We start from the raw sequence: 13416 nt of genomic DNA on the forward strand, positions 1-13416 counted from the left end.
AAAGATTAAATTGCATTATTGCTAATGTTAAAATGACATTTTCATTTACTGAGGAAATCTGCTCAGTAATTGTGGGTATGAAACAATTTTATGAATGCAGGACATTGTCTTTTCAGGTCTTGTATTGACACTTGAATGTCAGAATAGACTTTTCAATTAATAAAATGTCACTCAAATGGAGCATTTCATTTCTGAGGTTGGGTTTAGACAACACCAGTGTTATCAGCTAAGGAATTCTTTGGTGTGCTTCCGCATCAATATTCTGGCTTTTCATTGTATTTTTGCCAAACCCTGCAACTAATAAGCGAAGATTACACATTTGAAAAATACAAATCATTCATGCTGCAGTGTTTATGGGTGCTTTACAAAGAAATCCCTGAGGCATTGTTTTTTAACCTGTGGTCCGCAGACCCCTGGGGTCCACAGACCATGTCCAAGGCAGGGGTAGGCAATGTTTTTTGGCCGAAGTGCCGAAAAAACCACAACGCCTACCTTGTAAGGCACCGGAGTGCCGGCATGCCAGAAAAAAAACGGGTGGAGGGGGTACATGGCAGGATGTACTGCATATTTAATACAATTAATAATCATTAATTTTGCTTTTTTTTCTCTCTCCAGTAAATACCAGGCTTTCTAAAAATTCAAAACCTGGTGACAATAAATAAAACTTCATGTACTGCCTTGTACTTGTGATTTTTTTTTCTTGTTAAGCATGTTGTGATGAGGGGAAAGAGGGAGGGAGGAGCAGGGAGCAGCAGGAGGAGAGCTGGGGTCAGGAGGGGAGCAGGGGGCCCAGCAGCACCGGAGGTGGGGCCCAGCCGGCCCGTGCAGCTCCGTAGGGATGGGGCGCAGCCACCCTGTCCACGAAGGGACACTGCCTGGCTGGGGCAAGACACTGGGCTCAGGGAGCACCCTGCTTTGTCTTTGTGCCAGCTAGGTACATCGCAAGTGGGAGTTACAGCTGCAGCCTGTTCCCCAGGCTCGGGGAACAGCCACCACAGCTGGTGCTCAGGGCCGGGCCAGCCGGGAGCCTGCAGCGCAGCAGCTCTGTGCAGGGCCTGCCCCAACCCTGGCCCCTTGAGGGGAGCTGTGGGTGGGCAAGGCCGGGACCCGGGCAGGCTGAGGCAGGCGGTCTTGGCGGGGGCACGGCTGCATCTGCGTGGCCAGGCCCCTGCACCGGGGTGGTTCTGCCCTGCTTGCGCTGTGCCCAGCATGCAGGGAGGACGATCCCAGAGAGGGAAGCCCCCCGAGCCCAGTGTCCTGCCCCAGCCAGGCAGCATCCTCACGTGCACAGGGTGGCTGCGGCCCATCCCTGAGGAGCTGCGTTGGCCGGGCCAGGCCCCACCTCGGGGGCCACTGGGCCCCCCCGCCTGCCCGCCCACCACAGCTTGAGCCTGCAGAGCCCCGGGGCAGCCCCCACTTCCCGCTTAGACCCCGCCTTCCTAAGGGCCCAACTGGGCTGGCTTGCCTGCAGTGCCTCCCCCCCCGACACTGCCCAGACCCTGTCCCAACTGCCTGGCCCCAGCACTCGGCACCTCAGTGCTGCCCCGGGTGGGACAGGGAGTCTGCCTGCCTGGGCAGCTCCCTCCAGGGGCTGGCTGGGCTGGAGGGCGCAGCCTGGGAGCATGGGGCGGGCTGCCCTGCCTGCGCTCCCCTGGCTCTGCCCCGGGGCCTGCCCCGGCACTGGTACTTGTGGCTGCACAGGACAGCCTGGAGCAGCAACATAAAAACAAACAAACAAACAAACAATTTCTTTGTGTGCCTCCCAGCTTGCCAGGAAAAATGTCTCCGTGTGCCACTAATGGCACGCATGCTGGGGGTTGCTGACCCCTGGTGTAAGGGGTCCACAAAAGATGACTAAAGTGTCTGAATACCCATCATTACAATTCAAAGGGGTCTGCACCTCCTTTCAAAAATTTTTAGGGGTCCACAAATGAAAAGAGGTTGAAAACCACTGCCCTAAGGTATTCCCTGAATTTCCAGCAGCAAATACACTGTAGCTGAACTGAGCCAGGGTCCCCATTCAAAACCATCTCAAGAACTTCCATTGGATTGCTTGCTAATGCTGCTGGATTTACCAGTGGAGGGTGCTCTTCAGGGGAACAACAGCAGGGATTTTATCTTCCCATAGAAATGAGAGGCATTGAGAAACCAAAGAGGACCCAGAGGTAAGTGACACAGATGATAAAGCATTTGGAGAGCAAGCCTTAGGTGGAAAGGCTGGAAAAACTAGGTATGACATGGATGGATCTCATCATTAGCACAAAGCTCCATTGACAGAATTTAAGTCCATACATGAAATGGAAAGCATCAACTTTGCACTGTGTAGGGCTGGTCCTCACAGGGAAGGTACTAGGCACCAAGGGCAATTAGTAGCTCCCTCTGTTTTCAAAGTGCAGTAAGCAATGTGGCACAAAGGCCCTCAGACCATCCACACAGGGCATTAGTGCAATCCAGCTAGTATGCTGTAAATTCACCACTTAGCTTCCCCTAATAATAGCTTCCCCACAACACAAACCCAGAGATAAATAATCATTTTGAAGAGGTCCATGATATACTCAATTGACCATATAAGGAAAAACGCACATAGTTACTATTTATAATTTCCCTGTGAAACTGCATGATGCCTCATGTCTTGGTATTTGTTTCAAGTTAAAGATAACATCAGATTTTGAGCTTATGTAAAGACATATCATTCCACTGGCTTCAAAAGAATGATGATAAATTACACTGTGTGAGAACCTGGCCCATAACGTTAAGCAAGCCAATTCTCCCAAGACATGTACACTCAGAGCAGAGGCTTGCATCATGCAATACTGCAGTTGTGCATTTCCTGCCAGATTCCTCAAAATACCAGAGCAAGTTGGCCTCATTTAGTACTAAGTTTACCTTAATAAAAATAATTTTCCAATAGACCAAAACAACAGAAAATGCAGACTGTATTTGAGAGGTGTGGATTTCATCTAACATGCAGTGACACGAACACCTTCCTGTTCATCACGTAAGAGGACTGAAGTATCTGTTTGCCTCTGGGACATATGGTACACTGGTGGAGTATAGAAATACTGCCAAAGCATTGTTTCACTGTCTGTGAGTAGATGTTCTTATTTGTGCTACGAGCCCAGCTGGTTCAGCTTTTTGTGTCTGTTGTTTATGTTTCAGGTGATGGGAAGAGAGATGTGTATTTCACATCTGACATTAAAATACCTACAGTGAACTCAACATCTGTGGCGCACAAGTAAACTTGATGCAAAATGGAATTTCATCGTGTGCTGATTAACAATCACATTCTGTTTGCTGACTGGGTATCAGTCTCTTATAAAGCAAAACTGAAGAAGTCACAAATTATAAGTTGTTATATATATCATATAAACCTGTTATTACAAGTTATAACAGGTTTATATGATTCACATGGGGATGCTAATTTATGCCCATATCCTTGGAATGGTAATTCCCAGTCTCTCAGGCCATTCTCTTCCTTTGGATCTTTCCTTACCCCTCAGTCATTCCATGACACACACTAAAGCAGAGTCTTACATTACCTATAGAAATAGCCTTAATTATAAAAAGCAAAGTGAAACCAAACCAACTTGAGATAAGTTAGTAGGAGACACATACAGATCCAAAGTGAACAAACAGTGAGGACTAATTCTCAGCTGTGCCTTTGAAAATCCACCCCCTGGATCCCCATGTGTCAGATGTTCACAATTAAGCTAACTGCCTAAGATCTTTAGATCGGTTGCTCTTTCCCATCTCCACTTGTCATTCCCACACCTATTATTACTTTGAAAGTTCCTTGAGGCAGGGACTCTGTCTTTTTGTGATGTAAGGTGCCTTGCAAAACTTGAGGCATTTAAAACAAGATGGCAACAATAGCACAAAAAGATTACGGGTTTTTTTATCTTAATTAAAACCCCATGAGAAATATAATTTTGACAGTTACCACTGAAATATCCCAACTGTGCTGACTCCAGGTTGAAAAATCCCAATAAAAAGTCTCTTTGGTTCAGATTCTACACAAAACAAATGAAGTATCTACTGAAAAGAAACCACATGAATCTGGAAAATGGAAAAGTTCCAGAGTAAGCAACTATTTGCTCAGGACTGTGAAGGGTACCAGGCTAGAAACTGAAGCCCTTGAACTGTTTCCAGAATGGCACCTGCACAAGTCATGTCAGCAAAAGTATCCTACTTACTCCACCATAACCCTGTTCTTGAAAAACCATTGGAACCAGGAGGGCATTGCTAGGGGCATGCTGCCCTGAGCTTCCCTGACAAAGATTGTGAAGGTGATTTTTGTGATGCCAACACCTGTTACTGTCCACTACAGAAACAGGACTGAGATCATAGACTAATTTTCCTAGGCATCTGTTTGGAAGTCTTTTAAAGGAGTCAGTGTTACCTTTAAAAAGTGCCCGAGTATCACACCAGGCTTAGGTTTATCGGAAGTGGTCTGACAATGAGGCTTTAATCTTTTCTAAGTGATGTGTCACAAGGAACAAGGAGGTTTCCAACAAGAGAAGAGGTCATAATCCCAGAATGATCTGTGCTGTTGCTACTGCCTCCACCCAGGTGAAGAGGGCTCCACTGTGATCTAGAAAACTAGACCACAGGCAAGGCCACACTCCTTGAATGCTGACTGTCAGCAAACAAAGTTGTTGCAAAAAAAGCAAGTGCAGTTTGGGGTTGCATTACATGAAGCATTATATATGAGACACAGAAAGCAATAGTGCCACTCTGTTTGGCCCTGGATAGGTCCCAGTTGGAGGACTGTGTCCAGCTTTGGACACTGCATTTTAAGAAGGACAGACAAAAATTAGGAGAAGATCAAGAGGCTAGTGATGAAGATGATAAAGGGGTTGAAATAGGAATGCTTATGAGGAAGGGTTGATGGAACAAGGTATGTTTAGTTTGGAGAAAAAGAGATTAAGTGGGAAACATGACAATTTGCAAACACTTGAAAGGCTGTCATAAATAAGATGGAAGAAAACTGTTCTCCATTGGCATACAAGCCAGCTGCGATCAAGTTGTTGTCTGCAAGGTTAGTGAGGAAATGCCACCCTATTCCACACTATTCATTTTCTCAAAATAATGCTGTGGAGTGTTAGGAAGAAGCATTTAAATCTGGGTGAGGTCAACGTGCTTCAATTGGGATCCAAGTCTATAGCAGACGGGCTTACTATATATGAAAGTGGTGTATATATGCTAGCTACGAAATCAAGAGATTCATTTAAAAAATGTGGCAATGAACCACTTTCAATGTTAATCATCAATCCATGATAGTGAAAGACCCTTGGAAATGTGTTTAGAATCCATGGAAACCTAGGCATATGAAACCTTCATTCTTACAGCGTGACCATGTGTGGGAAATGGACTGGGCAGGATGCACACACAAAATGAAGGGCTGCAAAAATGTCTACTAGAATCATAAATAAATATTTTAAATCTAAAAAGCTAGTAAATAAGTGCTCTGGAACATAGATGTTTCAATTCTAAATCCCCTCCAGAATGGCCTTATTGAATCCTCTTTTCTTTTGCTTTCTATAAATCAAATACTTTGCAAAAATGGCTAATTAGAAAGCCAAAAGTTCATATTTATGGTATAATAATTCTCACTGCCAAAGCACAGATCCAGTTAATGGAGACACAAGGAATTTGATCTACAGGATATCATTAGGATTGTACCCAGTTCAGGCTTGCTTTAGAGGGCAAAACACCCAGAAGTAAATATGTTTATTCTAATTTCACAAGGCTGTTCCTGTTAAAAAATAGGGAAACCTTTTAATTTATGCTTATTGTATGTACTCACTTGTTTAATGATGTTTAGGCAAACTTTTCAGGTTAAAAGTTTATGTAGGAAAACTTCAGAGTAGCTGAAAACACTCATGAAAGAGAGAGACTTCCAAATCAAGAGGAATTAATCAGTGTTTGCAAAATGTTCCAAAGAGAACAAATGCTAATTAGTGATATTACTTCCCTCTCTGCCTTCCAAGTTAAAACAGAAGAAGCTTGAGCAAACTCACAGGAAGAAGGAAAAAAAACCCCATCTGCAATGCTCACTGCAGGTAGTTCTCAGCAAGTTAGCACAGGTACTGGGAAGCAATGCACCCATGGCAGCATGGCACACCACATGGGCCACTTTACCCTGCTGAGAACAAATCAGGCAACCTGGCTTCCTGTATAAATTACAGATAAGTCCCTTCCCTAACCTGTGATGCTGTTAACACCCACATCCACTGTTTGGCTAATGGGTGAACCCTTCCTTACCTGGGGTTCTGGGTCTTGTCACTCCCTCTTTAGCACCCTATCCACTGGAACATACTCCTTGCAAATTCCTCATTTTGCACTACTGAAGTCCATTTGGCCATGTCTACCCACCTGGCAAGTGCAGCTGAGCATGTTCAGTGCTTTGGATGGGCTAATTAGCATGGCTGAGTGACAGAGTGAGGACACAAATGAAAACTTGAACATAGTTTGGGAAAGCAAGCCAAAGCATTGAAAAACAAACAGGTTTTTCTTTATTTTGACAATTACAATAATTATTTTTGCTGATGTTCTGATTCTGAAACAATTACTTCTGAACAGGGACTCGGAGCATAGCAAAGGCACTTGGGGAATATGTGGAAAAATTTAATTTGCTAACCCTGAATGGACCACAGCAAATCAGCTAATTGTATCCATACTGGGTGATTTTAACCAGATGTTACACACACAGACTCATTAAGCAACATATGATTTTTATGATTTTCCACAACTGTAATTATGATACAGAGATTAAGTAGATTGCAATTAAAAGCATGTAGCCCCTTATTAAAAGAATTTCACAACCCATTAATGCTACACAGTTGTTTAGCAAACTGCGGTTTTATAGATCTACACATTATTTCTGCATTGTTACCAGTAATTGCTAATTGTTATTAGCAATAATCGTAGCAACTTGAACAAATCTGTTTGGAAACACTTCTTTAAGTGCAATGTGTGACTAAACTGTAACACCTTCCCAGTTATTACTAAAGATATCATTACTCTTAATTGATTAAGCTTTCTACCTTTGTAGCTGCTGGACATGCAAAAGTGGCTCCTGGGTTTTAATTTACCAGGAAAAGGCAGCGCTGCTCTCTCATCAGAGGGAATTACTGCAGTGCAACCAAGGGATAACAGTAACTTACTGTATGGGTAACAGCAATGATATGCAAGATGTTCTGTGATACCAGGACTCCACATTTCTAGAGCAATGAAAAGCTGTTGCCCAATGCATCAGAGGCATTGTTAATGACCTGGGGGCTCCTTCTAACATATACAGTTTGGGGAAGTTATACATTACCTCCAGCACACTTGAAAATGAAGGAGGGTACAGGCTTTTAACTTTCAGTATCATACAAAGATGCATGTAGGATGTACAGATACACCAATACTGTACTGACATGGATTTTAGTTTCAGAGGGTACTGGGGACATGAACAACTGGTGCCTCCCGAGACCGGGGGGACACCATTTGTGGGCAGCAGTGTCGGCAGTGTCAGTGGTGGGGCGGCAAGCAGTGACCGCCTGCAGAAGCCGGCAGCGGTGGGGGTGTGTGTTTGCAAGTGGCAACTGGCAACCACCGGCAGAAGCTGCCGGCGGCAAGTGGCAACTGCCCACACAAGCCAGCAGCGGTGGTAGTGGGGGGAAGGGGTGATGGCAAGTGGTGACTGCCCGCAGAAGCCAGCGGCGGTGACAACCAATCTCAGGCAGGGCATGGTCCCCCTCCATGCCCCCCCCCAAAGTTACCTACGCTGGGGGAAAAAGGCATTTGAGAAGGGATGCACTGTCAGTCTCTATGAAAGATGAGATGATCCCCACCCCTTTCTGTTTCCTGGGTACTGGATAAACGTACAGTCTCATAGGAAGACACCCCTATGGCCAGTGTAGTTGGAGGTACGGGTACTGTTCTGTAGAGAAAAAAGCTGGAGAAGAGAGGAGGAAAATCCAGTTAAAAACCAAACATTCAAATAAGAGTTCAAGCCATAAGTAACAGGGAATCTCCTCATTGCTTATTGGTAAGATAAATGGGTGGGGGGGGGATGTGTTTCCAGAGTACTTTGAAGCTATAAGGTGCTATTATAAATGCTAAACATTATATGACTTCAGATTCAAAGAGCAGCATATTCATGGACCACTAACCTACTGTAAAGAGCTGCAGCATATTACAAATGCACTTTTGAAGGCAATGTTCTACTGAAAGTTTGGTCCACTGACCTAGATTAACCTTGGCATCCAGAAAGCTTAGGTACAAGCCCAGTTTACAAGAGTTTCGCAGTCTGGCCACTGCCTTTACATGTCTGCACGGGCGCTGACATGTATCAGAAAGCCAAATATCAGGAGTGGGAATTAGAAAGAGGTGAGGGTACAATAAGAAACATTAATAAGTAAAATTGGGCTAATAAATATTTTTAAATTATGAAGAGTTCTCTTATTCTATGTGGATATGAACACTCAAAGTGCAAGCTCTCTGAGCTGGATGGTAGGCTCCCTCCTTGACAGCAATGAGCAATTCTTCATGCAGGCACTCCCAGTGTAATTGGCAGTGGAGTTTTTCAGTGCAAACTCATAATCTCAGCCTCTGGGATTCTTGACACCACAGGCATTTGGCACTTAAACGAAGCTGGTACATATTAAAATAAAGTGATCCTTGCCATTAGAAGCAAAAATAATATCCCACAACATCACAGGCAGTCCAGTAATAGAAAACTTTAAAAAAAAAGGGGGTTACGAGAGAGGTAGTTAGCCATGTTAGTCTGAAGTTAAAGAATAAGGTAGAGCAGGATAGCACCTTAGCCCCCTCTACACATTACAGCTATTATGCAACTAACAGGTTAATTGCACAATTAAACTGAGATCAACTACATGTGCAAAGTATCTATCACAACATAAAAAGGTCCAACCAGTTATAAAGTTAGATCTCAAAAATGTGCACTAACTTTATAGCTGACTGCTATCGAGCTTTAATTTGCATATGTAGCTGGGATTCAGCAGCAGCAAGACACAGCTGTGATCTCCCTGCCTCAGAGGTGCATGGTGTGGTCCCATGGCTGGGAGACTGCAGCACCTGTGATCTCCCTGCTGTAGGGTGTGGGAGATCGCAGTCCCACAGCTGACAGGATTCACAGCCTTGGCTCCGTCCCACCTGCAGCCAGGACTGCGAGTCTATTTCCATGTGGGACTCAGAGCCCCAGCTGCACCCCACACCCACACACTTCTTACCATGTGTGGCATGGCAAAAGGCACAATTGTGTGGATTGTGTATTAGATCCTATCACGCTTTTACCTGCATGTGTAGAGGGGTCATACAGACTAACCTGGTCAGAGAAGCATGAGCTGTTGCACGTTACAGCCTATTTCGTCAGATGCTACGGAACATGTGAAACATGAAATGGCATCTGACGAAGCAGACTGTTGCCTATGAAAACTCATGCCTCTCTCAACCAGTTGGTCTATAAGGTGCCAGCTTGCCCTGCCTTCTGCCTGAAATGTTTGCTTCAAAGACTTTTACTGCTTGTGAGGCTGTGTGGCAGCTGAAAGCAAGAGGTGCAGGTCCACCCCACCTGCTCTGCCATACAATGATTGTGTAATCTTATTGGTGAATCAGTAAGCAAATTGGGGTTGGGGTAAAATGTTCAGTTGCTTGTTACTGGGCTCTGGCCCAGAGCTTGATGATTTCCCAGGGGATGGAAAATGTATTGCAAAACACCTCATATGCAGGAACTCACAGACTAATGAGATCCTGAGTTAGAGTGGGCCGCACCTCAGAGAACAGCAGAGGTTGTTTCCCTCCAGGATCTGTCTCCTTCCAGGATACCTCTGGAAAGGACTGCTTTAGTTTCTGATGAGCACTCCACTGGACCCCACCGAAATGGGAGAACGGGTTCATTCAGGTGAGTGCATTGTGGCTATATGAACACAGGACTGGAATGGCCCTTCTGAGTCACCTAGCCTAGCACACCAGTGCTGCAGCCAAACACACCCTGTAATCCCATTCAGATTTAACAAATGTCACCTTAAAGCATAAATGGGTGGTCTGCCTCAGCTACTCTTGTCAGAAGGCTGTTCCAGAAACTCTCTCCTCTGGTGGTCTAACACTTTCTTCTAATTTCCACCCTGAATTTAGTCATAGCCACTTTACACCCATTTATTCTTGGGCAAACATGATACTTTCACTTCTCTCTCCCTGGCATTTACATTCCAATACATGCAGAGACAGTGTCTGTATCTCAGTAGCCTGCTTTATTCATTTCTCCTAGAACGGAGACAACTGCAGATCCCTCATACTCGCAATACAACTCTGGATGTATTTTTTGCTTCAACGGATCCTTTGTCAAAAGTCAGCACAGACCTTGGAATAATCCCACTATCTCAGTCTACCTTGAAAGTCAGTTAGTCAATACATGTTCCCAAAAATAGACAGTCAGAAAGCAGGGCAAAGTGGCACCTTAGAAACTAACTGGTTCAGAGAAGCACAAGATTTGTAAGCAACAGCCTCTTTCTATGAAAGCTTATACCTTTCTGAACCAGTTACTTTCAAAAGCGCTGTCTTCCACCTGACTTCAAATTAACACAGCTAACTGCTGCTCTCATAAACACATAAATAAATGAGGGCAAACCTTAAATTTTTAAAGTTGATTATGCTCTATTGCTAAGGAAAAACTGATATTACTTTCTTCATTAATTGCTGACAAGAACGCGCACAGTCTTTGGAATATCTACTTTTGGAATCTGCAATCAAAGAAGACTGATGAAAATGTAGATATCCACAAATAACACCCCTTACCCCCCGCTCTACTCCCTGCCTCCTGATGAAAGGAAAGCTCTTTTCTTGTGCCATTCTGAATACATATACATCGATCAAAACTGTATCCTGCAACTTGAAAAACACAGATTATTGGATGTGAGAAGAACAATAGAAAATTCTCCAAGAGAAATGTTACTGGATAAAGCCATACTGAGAGACAGGATGAAAGATGCATTTAAGTGAAGGGGAATTTTTGAATGTTGACCAGTGACAGTAATCACAGACTAGGTACAGGAAAACACCGTATCTATTAAGCATGGCTACTTTCTCCTCGCGGCAGTGCAAAGTATAAACTTTAATCTAGCCCCCAATAAATTGAAATGCCTCTCATTCAAATCCCTTTCCTTTCCTGTGTCCTTGTGGCAAGGTATTTAACAGAATTTGCATATTCGTTGGAATCTGACGGGCCATGCCATAAGTGCTTCTGCTGTCAGCTGTCAGCTGTGCACCTTAGCACCTACATCCCTCATTTGAAACCATTAGATGAACCTCCTTTTCTTTGTTTTGTGTTTGCTTTGGCTGTAGTTAAACATTCCCTTTCAAACATGTTTAATGCTCTTAAGACAAAACACATTAAGGCAGGAAAAGATGAACTAAGTACCCTACCAGCTGGACAAAGCTTTGGCTGGGATGATCTAGGTGGGGATGGTCCTGCTTTGAGCAGGGGGTTGAATTAGATGACCTCCTGAGGTCCCTTCCAACCCTCATTTTCTATGAGTCTATGAGCTCAGAGTTAATCCTCTTCAGGTGAGGATGACCTTTAGCTAGTGTTAGGCAACTCATGTTGTAGTAACTTCAGTTTGCTCCACAAGGCTAATACCTGCAATTTGTAGTCCTCAAGTATCCCAAGAGGCACCGCTCCCAGCCATCCCCACATGGACTAGCTATCCTCCCCTACTCTTATGTCCTGAACTGACAGCTGGAGATAGCTGCAGGAGAGTGTGGGAGGGGAAGACAAAGGGTGCAGAGGAAGGGGGAAGGAAGAAGGGGGGAAGGGGAGGAGGGAAGGGGAGGAGTGATTTCAGCAGAGAGAGACAATATGAGTTGATACAGGCAGTGAAGTGTGTGATCCAAGTGGTGCGGGATGGTGGGGAGGGGGGCGTTGTTCCATTTCCCCCTTCCTCCATGCCTTATATTGCTGCTAGAGAGCTGGCAAGTGGAGCAGAAATGGAGCATACTTGGCAACTCCTAGCCATGGCCCTGCTTGCTAGCTCTCTAGTGGCTGGTCAGAGCTATGCACATTGGAGAGGGTATTAACCTTTAACATGCCACTGCTCACAGCATGTGCTAACTTGAACTGTGTCAAGTATTCCTTAGATGGAGCTAGCACATGGTAATTCTAATGTATAACAACACCCTTATTTCCTCCTCTTCTTCCCCTCACTCCCCAGCCCCAAAACTTGAGAACAAATGAATGTGTATTTTACTGGCTAGTCAAATCAAGGTATGGATTTGTCTCACAAAGGTGAGCAGGTTGGGAAATGTTCATGAAGCTTGTAACCACTTGAGGGACCTTATAATGAGCAGGCTGGTTAATAAAGACTGTTTGACAGCATACACAAACCAAACTGAAATTAATTGTTAACATGTACATACCGTGCTGCTGAGAAGGACAGGAACAGTATAAAACAAACAGAAGCAACTGACCCTAGTCCAACAGCAGTCAAGGGCTCTAGAGTGGGTGATATATCTGAAAGGGAAATTTCAAACAATTAAAATGAACAAATACTAAACAGCAGGGCTTGGGTCTTGTGATTCACCGCCTAGGTAGGCTCAAAGTTAAAGCAGCGTAACAAAACTCTTATGCTCATTTATTGCTCCATCAAGTAGTGATAGAAATGACCAACCCATGGGTAGTGGCCAACTGATTAAATGAGATTAACAACACATTATTCAAAAGGGATTACGCAGTCCATACCTACCCCTGCCTTCCTTTTTTTTTTATTTTAACAATTGGTATCACTATTTTTCCCTTTCACCATCAACTTGTTTCAGGTTAGCCCATGTCCCCAATGCCGATAGAGTCTAATGCTTCATTTACCGGCTCAAACCCTCACTTCCTAATTCTTTCAATCTTGGCATCTTTTTTTTTAAATGGCAATTGTGGCAGCAGTAGCAGAATAGAAGTCAAACATAGGCATGATAGACCTGCTGCAGCACAAATACTAATGTTAGTAAGAATGATGTGAGAACATCTTGTTTGAATCAGAAAAATGCTTAATTGACCACCTTTCCCTTTTATGGCAGCCACAAGTTACCACTTTCTTTCCAGAATCTCCATAGACTCCTAGATCATCGATCCTATGTCTTTAAAGTCCTGTGTCCTGTCAGAGCTTTTGTTGCAGTTGGGAGGATGACTTAACAAAAATGGCACATTCTTATTTGGTGGAATTGTTCTATGGGTCTACGCGGAGAGGACGAGCTTCCACATCACAAAATCTATGATTACCACTTGGCTAGGAACTTTTTATTGTCACTTGAGCCACAGCAGGAAGGACTATCTAGATACGGAACCATTCACCACAGTGATGAATTACAGGTCTAAACCATAGAAAGGAGTTGTAATGCATTAGGAGATTTTCTAAACATTTT

At 44.2% G+C, this 13416-nt stretch overlaps 1 protein-coding gene across 1 annotated transcript in view; it reads right to left on the reverse strand.

Annotated features, from left to right (window-relative positions):
• Positions 1-6476: 6476 nt before the first annotated feature.
• SUSD1 (sushi domain containing 1) overlaps positions 6477-13416 on the reverse strand; it is a 106569-nt gene continuing 99629 nt past the window's right edge. Inside the window, exons 20-21 of the mRNA XM_006027717.3 lie at positions 12421-12514; positions 6477-7942 (exon numbers count right to left, since the gene is read on the reverse strand). Of these exons, the coding sequence (XP_006027779.2) occupies positions 7807-7942; positions 12421-12514 (230 nt within the window). The 3' untranslated portion in view covers positions 6477-7806. The remainder of the gene's footprint in view (positions 7943-12420; positions 12515-13416) is intronic.

Source organism: Alligator sinensis, unplaced genomic scaffold (assembly GCF_000455745.1).
Source record: "Alligator sinensis unplaced genomic scaffold, ASM45574v1 scaffold371_1, whole genome shotgun sequence".
NCBI classification, from domain to species: Eukaryota; Metazoa; Chordata; order Crocodylia; family Alligatoridae; genus Alligator; species Alligator sinensis.